Below are 22,434 nucleotides of genomic sequence, written 5' to 3' on the forward strand. Positions count from 1 at the left end.
TGAATATCCCTATCATAAATTCACTATTTATAAATTATGGAATTTTTAATGAGGGAGAATGAATAGGTGTAATTTTCAGGATTTTAACAAGATAATTTAGCTTATTTTGTGGAAAAACCAAATCACACATAAAAAAAAACACATTAAAGAGACATAAGAAAAGTAAAATGAAATAAAAGAGTTGACGTTTAATAAAAGCTAGACTAAAGCTAGGTTAAGAAGAGATTAAAAACAAAATAAACGAATAAAATCGATAAGAAGATAAAACTTCATAGAACGATAATAATAAAATAGCGTAAAATAAAGTAGAAAAAAATGAAAACATCAAAACACATACAATAAAATACAATAAAAAAGACTATCGGTGTGTTTCATTTGACAAATCAGACTATGAGTACAACACGAGCACATTATATTAAAACTACACCACAGTTTATGAACTACAAACCCAACTGCGCATGCCCCGTTCAGTGTCTGGGTCTTGTAGTATCCTGGGCTCGTTTAAAAGGGTGCCCATGACGTCACCGCCGGCTAATGTCCTACACGGATTAAAGATGGCTCCCTCTCACGCGTTTAGGTGCTGTAAACGGGCTCTGAACTGGATACCTGTCCTGTTTATCAACCTGGTTGTCGGCTGGTCTTATTATGCCTATGTGGTGGAGCTCTGCGTGTGTAAGTACGCTCACTTTTTTGTCACGAGCGTTTGCATGTCGGGAGGGCGGATATGTGCCTGTGTTGACAGTTTGACAGTGGCCCAACTTTGATAATCTGGTTGAAGTGAGATTTAAAAACAACCCTCACACTCTGCACTGTCCCATCTGTCTCACTGTTTAGTCATTCACATTAGCAGCGTGTTTAACCTTAATGTCACCAGACTACTTTGTTTATGTTAGTTAAGTAGAGAAAACAGCCTGGCTGGCTTGTGCAATCATCAATTAATAATTAATAGATTCATCATTATCGCTGTGATGATTGCTGTAACGTCAGATATAACAAAGGCAGAAAAATGGTGCAAAAAAAACAACTTTCTCTGGTGTTTTTGCTGTTTCAAATGTGCAGTGTGTTGTGAATGAATGGACAGTAAAGCTCCTTTCAATGGCACAAATTAAACTATGAATGGATCCAAGTTTATTTCCAGTTACTTTTCCTTATTTTATTTTGAACATCAATTTGGATAACATAACATGCATTTTTACATGAACGCATTTGCAATTTTGTTTCTCAGTTTTTAAGGTGAGATTTTATAAATAGCAGTGATTGTAATCTTTTAATTGTTATTTGAGCAATAATAGAGCAACTTTGTCAGCCAGTTGTAAAATCCTGATGTAATGTGAGAACGGGGGAAATGTAATTAGGGCAGGAGAAAATTGGAAAGGTGTTTAAACTTTTTCAAGTGCCCTATGTTTAACTGTCAAACCACTCTCACCCTTAATGTTGATAACAAAAAAGAGAAATGCACAGCCACTATTAGAAAGTTACCAGGCTTTTTGTTGTCATAGTGAATTAATCTGTAATTGAATGAATTAGTTGCAACACAGCACCAACATGTGATTAGAATCAAATACCGACAATAAAATACAAAAACATGGAGGCAAATTATTGATTCAGACAAAGAGACTAGACTGGTTATTAAATCATGTGGTTTATAACTGTATTATGCATTAATCATTCAGCAGAGGAAAGGATTTCCTACTTTTGTCTTATATTGAAATGCATGCACTGTAGTATAAATCTAACACAGTGTTTAAGCATTCAGGCACTGTCCCTGCCCTCACAGTCAGGTTTTCATGGTATTTTTGAGCCTGGAACTGATGATACCATTATCCTCATGTAGACGTACTGTAGCGGCTGTGGTCAGGACAGGGAGAGCCCTGCTGCTTAAACAAAGCTCTCTCTTATGGGTGGGTCACTGCTGGCCGTGCCAGGCTGCTGCCACATGGTGCGAGAAAGGGGTGGTGTGTATGTGTGTGAGGTGGGGGATGTGTAGTCATGCATTCCTTGGACATTCATTAACACTCATTAATATATTTTTTTCTCTGCCAACTGTGTGTGTGTGTGTGTGTGTGTGTGTGTGTGTGTGTGTGTGTGTGTTACATAGATACAATCCCAGATAATGCAGAACGAAGTAAGTAATACATATGACATTTGTCAGTTATGTGTTAATTCACAAATGATGCAGTAATTCATCTATTTTTTATATTATTTTAATATTATACTTTAAAAAATGTGTTAAAAACGTTTATCTCTTCGCAGTCGGCTATTTGGTCATCTTCCACATTTTCCTCTTCATGTTCATATGGTCTTACTGGAAAACTATCTTGTCCAAACCAGCCAGCCCCTCAAAAGCGGTAAGCCCAGAGCAGTTTCTTTAAACTCCTCACCACAAGGATTTGCTTCTTTAAATGGCTACATTTCAATGAACATTTGTTTTACAGTGAACACACCTTATTTTCATGGTTTAAGTGTAGGATATTATCAACATAGATGTTTTGAGAACAGATAAATATTGTGTGACTGTCCAATACAAGTTTGTAATGCACACACACACACTGCTCAGTTACGATAGGTTCCCTCCAGTTGGGCTTGAGTAGCAGCTTCTCCATAAATGTTCAAAAAATTTGAAACGTCCTTGTCTCTTCATTGACCACATCGCTGTTGTTGCTGTCCTCCAGGCAGTGAGGGTGAGCCCAGATCTGATATGAAAAAAACTGATTTGGTTTGTTTACACTTCTGTGATAAAACCAGACCTGAATCACTTGGAGCAAAATAATCAGATTTGGGCCACTTCAGCATGTAGTGTAAACACCGGTCTTTTCTTCCCTTGCCAGTTTGCTCTGCCCAGAACAGAGAAGGAGCTGTATGAAAGAGAGGAGCGGGCCGAGGTGCAGCAAGAGGTTCTGAAGAAAGTGGCCAGGAATTTACCTGCTTATACACGCACGGCAGGAGGAGGTGAGGCTTTTCACTGCAGCAGCAAAGGTGACTGGTTGGCTTTCATTTAACTGCCCAGTGGACTAAGTCGGTCTCTATAAATGCTTCATTTATAGAGACTGACAACAGGGTTAGGGTTTTGTTGTTAAAACTGGATGGAAACAATTACAGAGTTTTAAAAAATCCTGCATTGCAGAACCAATCCAAATGTATATTATATTGGGGCAGTGACATGCAGTCCACTATGGAGGAGACCGGGGGAGAGCATCATTTCCGATAAGGCGTGTTCTTGACAAAATGTAAGGGGTGTAGGTTTGTTAGCAACTGCTCAAGCAACTACCATGCATTTAGAATTCCCCAGACTTCAGTAGGCGGAGATCTCTGATTGTCTGAGACTAAAACACCCAGCAGTTGCTTGAGAGCAGACCACTAGAGAAATTGTGTAACTGATTTATTGTTGTCACCATAGCGTCTAACACAGCAGGAAGAACATGAAGACTCATTGTTCGCTTCATGTCTGGCACTAAAATTGTGTAAATATATTGCTACATTGTGTCTCCCCCTTTTGGATAAAAGTGCAACACTATTTATATCTTTTATAATAGAATGCACTCTATGATGAAAAACCATACAGTGTTATTTTCCTCGTCTGTGTTGTGTTTACGGATCGTGCGTAACAGGAGGGTTAATTGGGCTCAGGTGCACCTCGTTATCTCTGTGGGCTTCATCTGGCTCTTCCATTCATCAACACTTGTGCTCTTGTATACCTAGTCTCACAGGGAAAAAGGCACCTAATACACTAAAATACACTTTCTAAAAAATAACACCACCATATTTATGTTTTAAACCTTTTATTAAATTTGTATAATTTGAGGATTTATTCATTTAAAAATGTGTGCTTTAAATACCAGAACAGAGCAAAATAAATAAATAAAATAAAACTGGAAAAGCTTAAAGTCTTTAATGTGGCAAATTCTTACTTTTCATCAATAAAGCTCATATACTGTTTATAGTTATTCATACTTAAATAATTCTGCCTTCATTTTCTCTTAACAGCCATCCGATACTGTGACCCCTGCCAAGTAATCAAACCTGACCGCTGCCATCACTGCTCCACCTGTGAAATGTGAGTGTACACACTGTAATTAAAGCTCATCATATCTATTGTTTTTACAAAGCTTTTCCCTGCATAAAATATTTGTAATTTTCCAGGTTTTTTTTTGTCCACATACAGTACATCCAAAAGTTGTGTAATATGTTGCATATTTTTATGTTGTTGTTTTTGTTATTTGTTAAATGTTATTTTTAAACCAGTTTTTGGTATTGCCTCTAATTAAATCTTCATCCATTTTAAAGATTTAGTTTTATATATTGAGCACCATGTATTACATCTTCATTTGCTTATGTGGTGAAGTGCCTCTGGGTAATTTGATCAGCAAAATGATGTTTATAATGTAAACATTTACTAGATGGTACCAACAGGATGAATGTTTTCCTTATTCCTTTTCTTCAAGGTGCGTACTGAAAATGGACCATCACTGCCCCTGGTACTGTAGGCTTTTCTCATTTAACTATGTTTTTAATCTTCTTTGACCATATTAATTGTCTTTATTGTAAAATTATCTATTTTTCATCAGAAGTAAATGTGGAGACATGAGCCCATTTCCCTGTCTGTCTCTGATGTTCTCTTCCTGTTTCAGGGTGAATAACTGTGTCGGATTCTCGAATTACAAGTACTTTGTCTTGTTCTTGGCCTACGCATCACTCTACTGTTTAGTCATTTGTGCCACAGTCGTCCAATATTTCATCAAATTCTGGACCGTAAGTACAGAGACACCCGCTGTATTATTACATCGCCAGTTCTTGCGTGTGTGTGTGTGCTTTCTGTGCTAGCTTGCAGCTTATTAAAGGTGATTAGTATCCTTTTGAATCTCATGTTACTCCTGAGATCAAGATTCAGCAGCCTTGGGTTAAAAAAAACCAAACTAGAATGACAGAATTTATAATTATTGAAGTACAATTTAAAATGTAGGGTTGTGGTACAACACCCACTAATGGTGGCATTGTAAGACATCAACCAATAGGTTACAAATGCTACACTGTGGTGCACAATGGTGTAGCATGTGAACGCTTATCAGAGGATCGTCTTCAGTGTACTGCTTCACATGAGACAATGGCTCCTGTCATGTAGTCTTACAGTGAAGGAGTATGTTGTCTTACAGCCCAAACAATACTGATGACATAAGACAAAAATGATGGATGGAGTTTCCAGTGACTTCCTGTGAAAACTTTTGTTTTTTTTTGTACCAAGGAGGAAACTTTGCTACTTTTACTGCAGTCAATTGTTTGTTAAAGATGACTTGACATGTCGACTGACAAGGCTAACACCTTTTTTTTCTCTTTTCCCTTTAAAGAAACAACTGCCTGATACGCATGCAAAATTCCACATCTTGTTTTTGTTTTTTGTGGCCGCACTGTTTTGTATCAGCATCCTGTCACTTTTTTGCTACCATCTCTGGCTTGTGGGAAAGAACAGGACCACTATAGGTAGCTATTGGACACACATTTCTTGTTAAATATTCAATTTGATGCACACTTTTGTATTGAGATTTTAACTTGACATGTTTTTATATCAATTTTCAGAGGCTTTTAGGGCTCCTGTCTTCATAAATAGTCCAGACAAAAATGGATTTTCGCTTGGCTTTCGCCGAAATGTAGCTGAGGTGTTTGGAGACCAAGTGAAGTACTGGTTCTTTCCTGTTTTCTCAAGGTAAAAATGCTCTGACCTTACACAACTGTAGCCATAAATCACCTATGTAATCATAATGATGGAAACAAATACACATTGTCTACACTGTGCACTGTACACATTTTTAGTAAGTACTTGTAATCCCCAAAATACAATTAACTATTGCTGACATGTTGATTCATGCTCTTAATATCTCTGTTTGAATCAGTCTGGGGGATGGACATTCCTTTGTTACCAGACTGGTACACATAGATCCTGAACAAGCAAACAGTGTCCTTCAGCAAAATGGCAAAAGGTGAACATTCTTTAAAAATCTAATTAATGTTGTCTTTCAATGTTGTTTTCTGGGTGTTGATCACAAATGTGACTTTAATTACAGCCTTGTTGATGAGGAGGGCAACACTCGCGTGCTTGGTAACAATGTACAACACTCAGTGGACGAAAGCAAAGAGAAAACTGGTGATGCTTTTTCTCACATTTTCATTTTTGTTCATATGGTTCATGAAAAGTGTAGTTTTATAATTACTTCTGCAACAAATCCTGAAACATCTATTTCGTACAAATTGTTTCTTTTTAGATGGAGGCCAGATAGTCTCTGTGACAATGGACAGTGACCCATAGCAGGTATGTGGACATAACATAAATGTGTCTTCCTCCCATGCACATTTGTACTTGTACTCATCATTGACCGTCCTTGCAGGTTGCAGGCACATCAGTAAAGAGTTCGTCAACTACGATGCCTTAAACCAGGATCATCAGCACATCCACAGGAGCTGTCCTCCAACCTCATTCTGATAGTGCAGCCTCAGGTCGAATGTTTTATATGGACCATTTGTGCTTTTTAAAAGTAGTACCACAACAATATTGTTATGATGTGAACAGAGGTTATACAATGACCTGACAGACTGCACCAGTCTGAACCAGAAGTGATTCACAAGTGTTGTCTTTGTTACCAGCCGAAGACATTCAGATTATATTATTTGAAAACTCTGGGGCTGCTTTTTCTCTGAACTGAATGGATTAATCACAACTAGGGACTCACCCTTTGTATCAGTATTAATCAAAAAGTAATAATTAAGCCTCACATGTGTTTGTAGAACAGTGAGTGCTACAGAAGTGATAGTTGTCTTCAGGACATAATTGACTAGAAGTGAAAACTCAACTCTATGAAACATGTGCGCAATATATCTGAGCAGATTTTAACTTTGAGCACAGTGCAATTATTAAGACCAGTCGTCAGTTATCAAACGGTCTGATTCAGTTTACTGTTTACATCATTGAATATATTTAATGGTCTTTCTGTTTACACTATTAATATATTTATTTTTTGCTGTTTTTTATATGATGAGTAACCTAAGCTTCAAATGAGGACCAAATCCACTTTAACTGCTGTTTAAGTACTTTCTCATTCCAAATCATTATTTAAGACATCAATAGGTTGCATGAAATTCAGAGTAATGATCAATTATTGACATTCTCCATTGCACTATACATACTTGTAATTTGTTTTAAAACTTTTATAAATTAATTGCATTTTCTTTTCACGTTTTATTGATTTTATTGAAATGGCTCGTTTTTATTTATATGTATTTTTGTTTTAATGTTTGTCATCCTCATTACTTCCATTTAATTTCACATTTGTGGTTACTTCTTTGTGGTGTATTTATATAAACTGAATCACTCTTGAGTGTTATCATTTTAGGATTCAATTGTCATCATTTTTCCAGTTTGATGATAAGATTTATTTGAAAGTTGGAAAGCAAGAGCACAAAATAAAATATAAAAACTGCCAATAAACATATACTAAGATTTCGTCAGAGAAGTCAAGGAGCTTTGATCCGTTTTGACCTTGAACGTGAACCAGGATAGATAAGCAGGTGATAGCCTGGTGATGAAAGAGGAAGCTGGTGTCATTATAAATGCTCATCTCAGTGCTCCTGGCAACTGGTTCATTTTTATTACATTCCTTTTAGTGGAAATGATGCACAGCACAGTGTTGGATTTGCCTGAGTGAGCAGTTAATAATTCTGTGTAGATATTACTGACTGAATGTACTCACAACCTCACAGTAGTTTAATTACTAAAACTACTCAATGCACCCCCCAACAGAGATATCTGCTAATGTAGTTATTCCTGTAAAAAAACAGCTTTTTTATTGGGGAAATGATTAATGTTCTGTAATAATAAATGTAATGTTAGAAACTAGAATGTGTGCGTCTTTTCTTGTGGGCTGTCATTTGTTCAAGTTCCTAATCGACTCTGAAACAACTCTGCTGAGGAATGTTATGGTAGATTATAGTCATACCTCAGATGTTCATCATAACCAACTCAAACTACAGGATTGTGTTCAAATTAGTCCATGGTTCAGAAATTGCACGTGTTTGATATGATTATTCTGTTTCTCAGCTCAGTCAGTTGGTTTCTGTCTATCAGTGCAGGCTCTCCAAAATCTGACAAAATTATTGATCAAATTGGTATTGAAATATGTCTTTTGTGTAGTGTTTGCTCAATGTATTTCACTTTTATTTGTAGTGAGGACAACAAACATTGTAGAACAACACATTGTAGAACATGTATTTTAAATTGGGAATATGATTCAGATTCAGACTATTTTATTGTCCATTAAAATGGAAATTCGTCTTTGGCATAGGCTATAAGACACTTCATACACAATACTTATACATTACAGGTTAAATATGATAGTGGCAAGTGGCAGAAATAAAAGTGAGTGAATTGTTCTTCTACTAGCATGTAAGTAAGTAAGTGTTCTTTCTTCAAACTATTGTTGAAGAGGTACCAACCTACAGTATATGTGGATCAATATTCTCTGTTCTCAATCATTTAGAAATAATGCCTCTGCTCTATAAAAGTTATAAAAGACAATTACATTATCTATATCCATGCTTAAGTATATATCTGTAAGCTCCTCAACGTGACATTTGTAAAAAGACAACGGCCACCAGAGATTGAAAAGCTGTAATTCACAGTGATAGTTGTGACACGAGACTGTCCTCTTTACGTTTTCAGGATCATTAAAGTTTCTCACTGCTGACTCACAAGCTTTTCACACTTTTTTAAAACATTGTCTGGCACAGGAACACGATAACCTGGGATTGGCAGGCTTGCAGGGAGAGGTGAATGACCTGAGTGCCGTTCACCTTTCCATATCAGTGCAACAGAGACACACACAACACACTATTTATAGCAATAATTTTTCATAAATCAGTAATCATACCCTGACGATTTGTGGAGGGGGGCTTGGGGGACACTCAGTGTGACAAACAATGTAAACACCTCACAGAAACCCTGTAAGTTAATATAACGTGTACTTTAAAGACACTGAAACTGATTAACAAATTACACAGATTGAAGTAAATACCTTTATCTTTTTATACACTTTCATATTTACAGGGAAGCAACACACCCTGTCAAAGTTCATCTCTCTTGGCACATTCAGTGGTTCTCATTCTTTTAACTAAAACTCTGACCTTGGTGTCACTTTAATTACTGTGACTTAAGTCTGTGAATGAATGAGCGACAGTTAGTTATGAAGGTGTTCTCATAAACTTGCAAGCTCAGAAGCCGTCATCATACCTTCACTCCTTAAAAGTCGCCATAGGGTAAAGTACGCTAGTAGAATTTGCTGCTGGAGCCCACTGGCACACACTGCGATGTAAAGGGGAGACCTTGTTGTTTTACTCAACAACTCTCTACTACTTTGCAACCGACTACTGATCAGGTTTTACTGAAGTGAGTTCTGCGAGGAGAGAAAGCTCCATTTAAATTTTCCTTTTTAAATTTTAACCCACTAGTGCACGTTTCTCAAGAGGAATATCTGTAAGCCATGGAGGAACCACTCAACAGCACCATTCATCCAGCTTGTCTACAGGAGCCACCTCTGGCTATTGACGTGATAAAGCGTAAGTGAACCACTACAACATCCATATTACTGATAATGTTTTCTTATCAACCAGGCCAAGCTAATGGCATTAAATGTTCATGTTATGCCTGAGTCTGAGTCTTAGCCATCATATCATATTGTCTTCTTCTTTCATCATTTATTTATTAGTGTTTTTTTCACATGAAGTGCCTCAAATTGTATGAAATTGTCTGAAACCTCCTTTTTCTCCTCCTCTTGTTTGTTTTAAATCAGAGCTAGATATGTTTGGATTTTGCCTGTACGCCATGCTCACCTTCATGTCCTGCATCTCCCTGCTTCTCTACCTGGAGCAGTGTGTTTACATTTATAAAAAACTGCCCTACTCCAGGAAGACCACCATCATTTGGATCAATGGTGCAGCACCAGTAAGCACTAACGCCTTTAAAAAAAAAATCCATGCTGTGATGATAGGAGCTATAGTTAGTCAATCGTCAAAGCTGTTAAGATTAATCTGGGGAACAAATTACATGAAAATGGGCCCCATGAAAGCACATTTTCATATTTTTATCCTGAAACTTTTTTCTGTGAGGTTAAGCTCAAGGGATGTGACAGTCACAACAATATTAGAGGGGAATATTATAGTCTACAGGTGATGTCACACTGTTAGCTGTATAACACTGAACAGACATCTGCAACAGAGACAAAGAGGCAGCGGTCAGAGTACCTTACAACTACTGAAAAGTTCCTGCGCCAAAGTATGCCAATAAAAATCATAAAATCTAAAAAGCTATTTCAGTAAATTGGCCACCATGATGATGAAATAAGAAATATTTTTTTCATCAGGTTTGTTTTGGTTATATATTTAATTTGTAGTTAATTTTGGTATTATTCTTAAACTCCAAATTAATTGAGATTAGGACATTACAATTCTACGTCAAACACGTTTTTCTGCCATGAGGAGAAAGGCAGTAATGATCTTGTCATGACATGTGTGACAGGTCTGGACCACTTTTAAATTTATACTCCGTACTCAGACCATTTTTTCATGAGGCCCAATCCATCCAGAAATAATCAGGATATATCACTGTTGTTGACTAGACATGTTTTCATGTGCTTTATCCTATTTCTCTGTTTCAGGTCATTGCCACCATGTCCTGCCTTGGGATGTGGATCCCAAGGGCAGTAATGTTCACAGACATGACGTCCAACTGGTACGTTTTCTCTCATCTACATCTAAAATCTGTATTTGCACTGGCTTAGCTGGATTCCAGTGTAGTCTGGACAAAGTGTTGCAAATCCAACAGTCCCCATGGATGCTGAAGATGATCAGGTTACATCATCAGCTAAATTGTCTTCAGAGTAATCATAATAAAAGCCAAGACTGTACAAATTAGCTGGAGATTGCTGTAATGTAAGTTTAACCACTGGATGAATCATTATACATGCCAAGATCAAAGATCATGTCATATCTCCAACTTTAATAAAATGCAGGAAATCTTTATAGGATCTTGAAACCTCCAGTGGTACTGTAAATGTGCATTCTGATTTATATGATTTGCGTACAGTATGCTGTGCAATATGTAGCAAACTCCATTAACAAGGGCCGTTTTTTGGTTTGGCCTCACATGTCAAGAGTTATTGTGTTTTCTTTAATATGATCATATAAAATTGAAAATTGTTTCCCTGCTGAAAAAGCTCAAATATAACATTACAAACAGTGACAATGTGACATGATTTTTCAGAATTACTACATATCTGCTCTATATAAATAGGCCTACTGTAAGTCACATGTCTTTCTCTCTGTAGTTATTTTGCAGTTGTGGTGTACAAAGTGTTGGTGCTGATAATCGACGAGTTGGGGGGCAGCAATTATTTTCTGGAGCGGTTTTCAGGTGAAACCTTTAGGATCAACACGGGACCCTGCTGCTGCTGCTGCCTCTGTTTACCACGTGTGCCCATGTCACGGTATTTATCCTTTTATACTTTTTTATATGACAGTCTCTAATAAGCTCTAATAAGTTGTTTTCTAATACTATCTTATTATTATATTGTTTATAAACTATATGCTGTTTCATTTGGCACATCATGGTTGTTTCTAATGCAAATCTTTTTTTGGGATGAAATTATTTAGGAAAATGTTATTCTTGCTTAAGTTGGGTGCTCTTCAGTATGCGATCCTAAAGACGGTGCTCTCTGTCCTCGCCATAGTACTGTGGACAAACGGCAACTTTGATCTTGCTGATGTAAGTTTTTTGAAAAGCTCGTCTTCACATCTGATTGTGCTGAAAATGAAATGAACAAGACCAGAAATGTTTCTTTGCTCCTTTTCCAGCTCGAGATCACTGGTGCAGCCATTTGGTTAAATCCATTCATTGGTGTCCTAACTATCATCTCCCTTTGGCCTGTCGCCATCGTTTTCATGAACACTAACAGCCTTCTACGAAGCCTCAACATTGTACCCAAGTATGCCATGTACCAAGTGAGTCCACACAACCAATTCAGTATGCATCCTAATGCTCTGTCAGTTACAATCTGAAAAGATAGCTGGATACATTTTGTATATATTCTGCATTTCCTTCATCCTGCACAAGGAAAACATTAAAAACAGCAACATAAGCTGCATTGTGATGCATTTTTAAACCAGTAAGTTGCTCAGATACTTTACTTACTATTTTATCTCCTAAATGTGAAGAAATTTAACTAAAACTAAGAGGATTACCTTTCTTGATTGCTCTATGGCTTAAAATTACAATTAACTGTTACTGTTTGCACACGTGTTTTATGTTCTTTGTCATAATGCCAAGGTCTACTGACAAATATTGATATTTAGAGATTCTACCCAATGCACCTGTGTACAGTATGCATGTAACTGATCAAGTATTGGTTTTCTCTCTAGTTAATACTTGTACTGAGTCAGCTGCAGACTTCAATCATTAACATCCTGGCCTTGGATGGAACCATCGCCTGTGCCCCTCCCTTCTCCTCCCAGGCTCGTGGATCAAGTAAGAAACACCTTTGAATGTCTACCTGCATCTTCTATTCATGTGTTTGGCATGAAATAATCTGTCTGCAACCTTACATTTTCTCTCTTTTTCTCTGCCCTGCAGTGCTAAGTCAGCAGATGATGATCATGGAGATGTTCATCATCACTCTGGTCACTCGGTTTTTGTGGCGTCGTACGTATAGCACGCTTCCCTCTGTGGCACATGACAACAACCAGAATACCAAAATTGCCCTGCAGGGTGCTCACGTGGAGCACAATGTCTAAAAAAAAAGGAGAAAGAATGGGAAAGAGTGGAAATAAAGCTGCTCTTAAATGATGCGTACATGATATAACATTTTACCTCATTCAGTCACTTGAGTATAAAGAGAGAATTACATTTTTACTGGATTAGGGGAGTACTGAGGTGACTTTCAACCCTATTTCTTTGTACTATTCATACAACACTCTGACATTTGTGTATATATTTTTTCTGTACGTTCTAATAAATCCTCCATTTGATGATTCAGTCAAAAGCTGAACAAAATTGGTTAAATGGTAAAACTTAAAGCATCAACTCACAAGACAAGATTTTTGCATTTGCTTAGGCAGCAGTAAATACCACACCTATTTATTTGTGTTAATGCTTTTGTGTGTGTGTGTGTGTGTGTGTGTGTGTGTGTGTGTGTGTGTGTGTGTGTGTGTGTGTGTGTGTGTGTGTGTGTGTGTGTCTGTGGTATTTTTTGTAGTACAGTGAGCATTAAACAGTGACACAGTTTTCAGTTGGTATAAATATATACATTACAGTGCCCAGGTTGCATGTATGAACCTATACTGAGGAGCAGCTAAAACATGAATATATTTGATTAAAGAATGTCATTTTGTTCACTGAGCAGCATGTACACAGATGTATTTGTAACCCTGTCATTATTCAATTTTAATTTAATTTTAGTCTATAGTTCAGTTTACTGTGAATCACATATCTGTTTAACTTAAAGTAATGTGAAGGCAACTTAAATCTGTATGTTATATTTCTTTGTCCTGTATGACTGTGTATCAGCTAAACATCTGAAACGTCTGTTAACACAACCTAGAAAAACAGGCAGATTTGTTCAAAGTTTGCTCACCCTCTTACACAGACTTCTCTCAGGGAACGTGTATGAGACAGCAACTTTATTTACACTCTGTACATTTTGCAGCCATCGACAGCCGAAATGTGTCACATGTTGTTTCTTTGGTGACCACAAGAGGCCCTGCTTGTTCCACCTGAAAACCTCATTTATTAATCTGATAATAAAGAACAACCATTCCCCTCTTCTCGACTCACATGACTAATTTAGATTTAAAAACACATATACGTCAATAGGGCTACAGAAATTAGGAAATTATAGTGATATATTTTAATGCTCATTATTTGTTTTAAGTTCAACCTGATCATGCTGAATTTTGAAGAGTCACAAACATTAGAGGTTTTGGGTTAAAGTATTACAAGCCCTTACTTTTTTAAGTCATTTATTAATACTCATGTCAAGCAAGTAGAACACAATGACTGTGAATATGTACTAACAACGTGCACATTATTCACACTTAACTAAATACAGACTAACTTCTCAAGTATTGTGCATATGGTATATTCCTATAGACTAGCAAATAAAATTCCTAACCATGTTTTTTCAAGCACCTGAAAAAGTGTGACAATAAATAATGGCTTAAATTTGGTGTGGATTAGAGGTTGCATTTGACGTGAGAATGACCATTTCCAGCATCATATCACATCATATATTAGTCACTAAATGCTAGAAGTTTAAGAAAAGCTCATATAAACATTGATACATAATTTAAAAAATTGAACCAATTTTTCAACACAGGCTGCTTCTTTCCTTGAAAATAAAATCTGTTCATTCATCCACAATTATGTAATCATTTTCAATGGCTTCATTGTCTTTGGGTCCAATGTTGACTCTGTCTAGATGTTCAAAGGGTCACTCCCTCCGACAAGATTGATCGCTTTTAATTTGATTTAATGAAGAAACATCAACGTTTCTGCATCACAAGAAACATTTCATTTGTTTTTCACATGTTCTCTAAAAGGTGTTAATACTATACTATTTAAAGTAATATACAGCTCTGTGAATAAATTAAATGAGGAAAACACATTCAGGCATGTAGGTCATTATGCTAATTATCTCCAAAACTTGATTGTAGTTTCACATTTGTTACACTTAACTATTTATAGAACAGCGATCCAAAACTTTTTTACAGATGGGAATGACTGACTGTAGGTTGCTGGGACACAGACAATGTGAAGAACCAGTATATTTAGAGTAAAAGCAAATCTGTTGCATTAACAGATTATTAGGTTCCATATAGAGGTGCATTGCATTAATCTGGATGAGATGTTTATATAAAGCCAGATCATTTGGAATTCAAATTTTGGCCATGTTAATGGAGAATTTGTCTTTGCTGTTTATGTAAACAGAGTCATCAGACAGAGAGGAAGAGAAAGCTGTGTTCAGGGTGGGTTGATGTTAGCCCCTGGCTCTGCATTGCTGACGAAAGCTGCTTAGCTCCTCAGTTGCTATGGCAACCAGGGAGAGCAGCCAGACAAAAACGAGGCAAAGAGGAGGGGCTTTCAAGGGAGAAATAGAGGAGAAAGGGCTGGATGGGAAAGATAGAAGAGGGAGGGATACAGACAGCCGATAAAGAAACGCGCTGAGAGCCACAGAGGTAAAGCAGGGCTACAGAGGGAGATAACAATAAGGTCTGGATATAAATGCTCCATCCACCGGCTGTGGAATAATAACTACAGCAAGTGACGGGAGGATACAGAGAACGGGGGAAACAGAGAGAAGATGGATGTACAAACGGAGAACATGGACCCCCCGCCTTGTGAATCCCAGCCAAGTGGAAAAATCAGAAAAGGATTCAAGCTATTTGGCAAACGCAAGCCAGGTAACATCTTTTCTATTCGTAGCAAAGGGGATGGAAACAACAAGTCACCTGTTAACAGGAGCAAAACTATTGATGGATTATCAGACACTGCTGCACCAGATTCGGAGCAGGAGCTGGACAAGGAAAAGGGACAGGATGTGAACCAAGGAGAGGGTGAGCAGGCAGAGGAGGAGACGTTTGGTGAAGATGGCGTTCTGTCTGCCGCCACTGCACGTCCCTCCATTTCTTCAGCCTGCTCAGCCAAATCCCTCGGCTTCCTTTCATTACTGAGGGGTGGCCGGAGAGGAGGGGGGGACCGTCGAGTCCAGACTGTATCCCAACCAGTGGGTCGGCAACGTCGTGGATTGAAGGGTCTCTTTGGTAATGTTAAGTTCCGCTCAAAGGATAAAGAGGACAAGGAGGAAACCCCTCCAAGCCCACTTCTCATGTCATCCCGCGCCAACAGTGTGGAAATCATCAAAGAGGATCTCACTCTCACCCCCAAATCCCAGCCTCGCTCTCTAGACAGCCCTGAGACAGAGAGCTATGAGCCCGCCAAGAGCTTAATGTCACAGGACAGCTCACCCACATCCCCATCAGAGACGATAACTCCCCAGAAGACGGCAGGCAATGTGAGTAGAACTAATGAGCATTTGCCGCCTTTACTCACCCCTGAACCACCCTTGATACCTGGTGAGAAGAGCCTGAGCTCCTTGCTGGCAGACATCTCGTCTCTCCTGACCTTTGACTCAATCTCAGGGGGTGGAGACATCATGGCTGATGTGGAGGCAGAGTGGGGCAAAGCCATCAGTGCCATCAGTACTGTGGTGACTGAGGCCACACCATCATCTACATCTTTCTTCTCTAAACCAACCATCTCCTCTCCGCTGACTTCAACGTCTGTCAGCATTTCATCTATGGCAAAACCCTCTCCTGTATCTCTCCCCACAACAGCCCCAACTCAATCCTTTACCTCTACTACAACAAAAGCTTCAACCTCTTCTCCCATTGCCAAGCCGAGCACTATCATCACTACTTTAACCAAATCTTCCACTTTGACTACTCACTCAGTCAAATCAAGCTCAGACTCTACTTCAACCTCTGGGCCTTCGACCAGCATTACATTAAAATCAACTCCTACAGCCACAGCAACAACAAAACCTTTAACTACCCCTGTAACGTTAACAAGCCTTTCGGCTCCAGTAATGTCTTCCCCTTCTACAAGTAAATCCATACCGAGCTCCACCTCTACTACTACAACAGCTCCTCCGAACACCCCAGCCACGGTAGTCAAGGCTCAATCAATTAGTCCAACTCTTACCTCTACAGCTAGCAAACTGGCTTCAGAGATTGCTGCTCCCCCTCAAATTATTAGTACAGTAGGTAAGCCTAGCCCTATAGCTACCCCTGTTCTTGCTTCAGCAAAACCTCCACAAGTAACCCATAGCCCTCCCACCCGTGTTTCTTTTACCCAACCTGCACCTGCTAAATTGGATTCACGTAGCAGTTTGAACCTGCAAACCTCCTCTTCCAGCAAACAGCCCCAAAGTTCAGCTGCAGGAGAATTTAGAGCCCCAGTGACAGTATCACCAGCCTGTACTGTTACAACCAAACCTCCAACTCCTGCACCAGTTTTCCCTACCACAACGACAAAGGTTACCCCATCAACTCCAACCCCAGGCTCAATATCTACGACTCTTTCCAAACCTACACACACATCTGTGGACTTAAATAAGACCCTTCCCCCCCTTGTAAATGCTCCAGATATTTGTCCCACCCCTACCCCAGCTGCCATAACTTCCAATAAGACCCAACCCAGCCCTGCATCTGTCCTAACTCCATTTTCAACTTCTTTAGATAAGATTCCTCCCACGACAAAACCCAGTCCTGCTCCAGTCCCCTTAGATAAGATGCCCACTGTTCCCACACCAACTCCAGCTCCTACCACTCAAGCTGTTATTTCTACAGCCCCCCCAACAACCCCAGCTCCAGGTCAGATACCAGTCTCTCAAACTAAAGCCCCCCCTGCTCCTCAAATCCCAATTTCTGTTCCTAAAGAACCTCCTGTTCCTGTTAAAATGCAAGTTTCTCAGTCTAAAGCCCCTCCTGCCCTTGCGCAAATCCCATTTTCTGTATCTAAAGACACTCCTGCCCCTGCTCGTATCCCGGTTTCTGTATCTACTGACCCTCCTGCCCATGTTCGCATCCCAGTTTCTGTATCTACTGACCCTCCTGCCCCTGCTCGTATCCCAGTTTCTGTATCCCCACACCCTCCTGCCCCTACTTGTATTCCAGTATCTGTATCCAGGGATCCTCCTGCCCCTGCAGTTTATGTATCCCCACACCCTCCTGCACCTGGTCGTACCCCGGTTTCTGTATCTACAGACCCTCCTGCTCCTGCGCGTATCCCAATTTCTGTATCTACAGACCCTAATGCCTCTGGTCGTATCCCAGTTTCTGTATTTACAGATCCTCCTGCCCCTGCTCGTATCCCAGTTTCTGTATCTACAGATCCTCCTGCCCCTGCTCGTATCCCAGTTTCTGTATCCAGGGATCCTCCTGCCCCTGCAGGTTCTGTGACTACAGAACCTCCTGCTCCTGCACGTATCCCAATTTCTGTATCTACAGACCCTAATGCCTCTGGTCGTATCCCAGTTTCTGTATCTACAGACTCTCCTGCCCCTGCTCTTATCCCAGTTCCAGTATCTAAAGATTCTCCTGCTCCTGCACAGATCCCAGTTTCTCAATCTAAAGCCCCCCCTGCCCCATACACTGTCACTGCTCCTCCTTCTACCCCTGCAACTTTGCCAAGTGAAACCCCAGCCTCTGCTAAGATGAGAAGAAGTGGACAGGCATCAGTGGATGGGCAATTGGCTTGTCTGAGTAGCACAGATGCTCCAGGGGCTCAGACAGTGTCCTCCAAAACAGAGGAGCTGCAAAATGAGTCACGAACAAGCCTCCAGGGTGCCTCCAGAGAAAGGAGGACACCACAAGTAAAGGCATCAGGACATAGCAAAATACCTGTAGTTGGAGGAGGCAGAGCAGGAAAGCTACCTGTCAGGGAAAGCCAACATGTTGATGATGAAGCAAGCAGGGACCCACCTACTCCTGTGCTAGAAGAAGAAAGGCACCACTTCAACTCACATGATGCGGTGATCAGAGATAAAATCAGTCATGTTGAGGCTAATGTGCCCACCTCAAAACACACCCAGGAGGAGAGTCAGCCGCCTCACCAACCGAAAGCCCTCACCAGTTTACCGCGTGACTCAAAGATTCCTGTGAAGCATGGTGCACAGTCTCACACTGCCTCCCACATCCCTCAAGGTAAAGAACCCCCTCGCACCAAGATACCCGTGTCCAAGGTCCCTGTCCGCAGGGTTGGTAATAAACCTGCAGCTGCTGGTAGCAATGCCCAGATAAGAAAATAAAGCAATGGACTGATCCAATCAACAATACAGATTATGGCTTTGACTGCAACTTTTTTCCAACTACATGACCACCGTTTTTTAATTCATACTTCTATACTGTAATTCTTGGCTCGTCTCTCTGTCATCTCTTGGCTTCACAACACTACAAACGACAGTAACAGAGACAAGGAGGCTTACAGCCTTACTCGGCTTACTCAAGCACAAAACATCTCCACAGGGAGCCAAAGCAACAAGTTTGGCTCTTTGGTGCTGAGCCAACTGGACAATGGACATGAACTCAGGAAGGTTCGGGGTCATACCTGAACACACAGCAGCATCGGTAACTAAGGATAAGCAAGATAAAAGGTCTTCTAGGAACACAGTCACACACACAACATGGGCGAATGCCTTTTTAAGGGTGCTTTTCCTACAAACTCTATCTATTCAATGTTTTCTACAGTACTTTTAAATTTTGTTACTCCCACTTTTTGTAGGAACCGTCAAAACTTCTTGTCTTTCTTTCCAGCAAGTCTCTTTGATAATAACTAGTCCCTTTACCTTTTGTTTATGTCAGGAAAAGCACGGCAGGAGCTCTATAAATAAATGCAACAACCAAATTTACATTCTATACCTATCTCTGGATGTATGTAGCAGAAAACGTGCCATTAATTTTTGCACAAAATGTTGAACTGTACAGCGCCTGTTTGTCCACCTGCTCATATGTAACATTATCAGATCTCACTGTGAAATACTGTGGGGGAGAGACTATGGTTTTGAAGAAGGAACGGAAATAACTCCTTCCTGTGAAATGGACATTGGACAGCAGCCATTATGAATGGCCCTGCGGACGTTTGAGCAAGACAGAGAGGATGCTGAGATGAGATCTCCAGCTCATACACTGGCACATCCTTATCCCACTTATACTCGGATGAGAAAACTATATCTGTGTATAGTCTCATCTATGTTGTTCTGTTTCCTATTTAATCAATAAAATCATATGAATACTTAGCAAGATGAAATCTGTTTTAGTGGTGGACTATATCCTGTTTTCCATATTTGTGTTAATGCAGCGAGTTTAAAGCAGTTTAAAGATAAGAAGTGTGGGCACACATAAGAGGATTGCTGGCCCTAAAATAGGTAGGAATATATAATCTTAGTTAATTTTATGTGGCGTAGAAGGAAATTGCATAATACTGTCATATGATAAAGGTAAAGAAACTATTAAATATTTTCACTGACAGATCCCCAAGACCCCCACAGTAGCTTAACATCTTACTACAGCATGGGCTCAAATTGTGCTCATAGGAGCATCATTCCAGCATCATCCACACTAGAAGCTCACTGACCTGAATAGGGAGCACATGAATGTCAGCCAATCGGCTGCAAGGGAAAACGCTTAACATGCATACCTTATTATCAGGAAAACGGGTTTGGGAATGTGTGTCATTGCTATTCTTAGTGTGAAATGTACCCGATGCATCTGCTGAATAATTCCCCCCAGACTGAGTGGATCGTTTGATGTGGACATTTAGTTCGTGTTCAGTTTGATATCACTGCAGAGAAGCAAACATAAGATAGCCATTTGAACAGAAAAGGCTTGAGTGAACTATAAAGGCTGCTAAATTAAATGTAGAAAAAATGTTTTACACTGCTGTGCTGAAAAGCATCTCTAATAGCTAGTGGTTAAGGATGGGAAGCTGATCTGAGTCATGGGGTAGGGTAAAGAGAAGTCTGGTGTTAGGAATGAGGAGTAAAGGACAAAGGATGAATCTTTTACAAAAAAAACATTGTGGAGGTGACACAAAAAGACCTCTGTTTACTTTAAGAAGCCAGAGGCTGCAAGCTTAGAAGAGAGGACCATGATTTTCCAGAGAAAAACACGAGGATTTCAACACATCAGGTGCTACTACAGACAGCAGGGGATAAAACCATCTCCCTGAGAAAAGAACAGTATCTCCTTGAGGCTCAAACACACAACACAAGGTTATTTCTCATTAGCACCTGCAATCTGAGATTAGGACACTTTAAAAAAAAATTGGCTTAAACAGAGATAAAACTGATTATGAAGACTCACATTAAGTCACAGTAGGATAAATTACATTATACTCTCCATTACAGGAAACTGTTATGTATATGACTTTAAAGAGGAAAGTGAAACTTAAAAATATTCAGTGAATGCTGCCTTTTGTCGATGTCCATTCACATGATTCACCAGCAAGCTGGCTTTCATGCTTATATATAATGGGAACAGCCTTGAGTGAAGTACAACCATAGAACGTGTTGGAATAAACTTCCCAGCCACGTTGCATAAGCTGTATCAGCATATTATATACACAAACAAACTGTTTATACGTTGTATGTTTCCCAGCAAACAGATGCACTGTGTTTATGGCCTGCCCCCTGCCCCAAATATATTACACAAATTACAGGACCCATGATGCACTGAGGCCACCCTAGCTTTCTACGGTTTGAGAGACTATGTGTTTGTGTCTGCTTCTGCCTCTAGAGAGACGACGTGCCTCTTTAGAACCTAATTTAGCATGCTTCATTCTGTGTTTCCATGACAACCCTTCTAGGTCAGCCAATGAAAGGCTGCGTGTGTCAGGGGGAGGAGTTTAAAAACATGAGTGCCTTAATGAGTACACTCATATTGGCATGTATAGGTCTACCGTGACAGCCAGTTATTACTTTAATTATGCACATTTCAAAAGAAATTATTGGACTACAGCAATTTACTATATCATAATAATGCTTCACTGTATTTTGAGACATATTTACATGCATTATTCATTTGTTTCCAAAGTCCTCAGCTGAACCAGTCATGTAGAAAACAAACAGCTGACATTTCTCTGTGGATATTGACCTCAAAACCCATACATTAATAATGGCTCATTTTGCAATATACACATTTAATGAATATAATGTCAAAAAGCTCTAAAATGTGAAAAAGGAAAGACTTGTTGAGTTCTTTGATACTTTTCATATGCATTAGGAGCTGATGAACTAACACAAAATGCCATAGTAATCCTGTTATTGGCACTATGATGACATAAATAAAAGTCACACTGCTCTAAAGAGACATTGTTCAGCACTATGCAATAAAGCTGCCCATTCTCATGCTGATAGATTGCATAACAGTGTAAAACAAATGCTTTGGTACTCAATATCAATGAGAAAACACACCATCTTGCCATGCTGGGAATTGTAAAGCCTACTTTCAGTCCTCCAACATCAGCAAAGAAAAAGCCCATTCATCCCCCACTGTATAACACAATCAGGTTTTTACAGCCTTTTAAATAAATGTTCATGTTCACCAGACAAGTAATCATAAAATGCTCAATTCACAAATACAGGGTGATTCATAATCAAAATGATTTATTATTATTCATATTGAAACATGTCACATATCAATTATAAAAACCTTTAGCATAGTGTTGACTAAAATGACCACAGTTCATACACAAAATATAGAATACTAAATGTATTAAAATATATATAAATGTAGTAATTTGTTTTGTTTAAAGGCTTGTATCTCACACAGTGGGTGACAATTTGGGGA

The 22,434-nt window shown here is 39.3% G+C and overlaps 3 protein-coding genes across 3 annotated transcripts; all 3 read left to right on the top strand.

Moving 5' to 3' along the window:
• The first annotated feature begins 554 nt into the window (after positions 1-554).
• Positions 555-7,873, top strand: LOC133994563 (palmitoyltransferase ZDHHC20-B-like). Its single transcript, XM_062433876.1, has 13 exons — positions 555-672; positions 2,099-2,125; positions 2,254-2,348; positions 2,829-2,949; positions 3,985-4,054; positions 4,443-4,475; positions 4,629-4,749; positions 5,343-5,475; positions 5,572-5,698; positions 5,886-5,972; positions 6,057-6,136; positions 6,255-6,301; positions 6,378-7,873. Exons 1-12 carry the CDS (start codon positions 555-557, stop codon positions 6,296-6,298), a joined length of 1,056 nt encoding a protein of 351 aa, XP_062289860.1. The 3' UTR covers positions 6,299-6,301; positions 6,378-7,873.
• Positions 7,874-9,518: 1,645 nt separating this feature from the next.
• Positions 9,519-12,825, top strand: LOC133994564 (organic solute transporter subunit alpha-like). The gene is made up of 8 exons (XM_062433877.1): positions 9,519-9,597; positions 9,831-9,982; positions 10,695-10,768; positions 11,364-11,522; positions 11,689-11,800; positions 11,890-12,036; positions 12,454-12,559; positions 12,665-12,825. The coding sequence occupies exons 1-8, from the start codon at positions 9,522-9,524 to the stop codon at positions 12,823-12,825; spliced, it is 987 nt and encodes a 328-aa protein (XP_062289861.1). The 5' UTR covers positions 9,519-9,521.
• A 2,564-nt stretch (positions 12,826-15,389) lies between these two features.
• Positions 15,390-17,203, top strand: si:ch211-244c8.4 (APC membrane recruitment protein 2). Its single transcript, XM_062433664.1, has 3 exons — positions 15,390-16,366; positions 16,423-16,692; positions 17,101-17,203. The coding sequence occupies exons 1-3, from the start codon at positions 15,390-15,392 to the stop codon at positions 17,201-17,203; spliced, it is 1,350 nt and encodes a 449-aa protein (XP_062289648.1).
• The last annotated feature ends 5,231 nt before the right edge of the window (positions 17,204-22,434 follow it).

This window comes from Scomber scombrus, chromosome 14, assembly GCF_963691925.1.
Source record: "Scomber scombrus chromosome 14, fScoSco1.1, whole genome shotgun sequence".
NCBI lineage: Eukaryota > Metazoa > Chordata > Actinopteri > Scombriformes > Scombridae > Scomber > Scomber scombrus.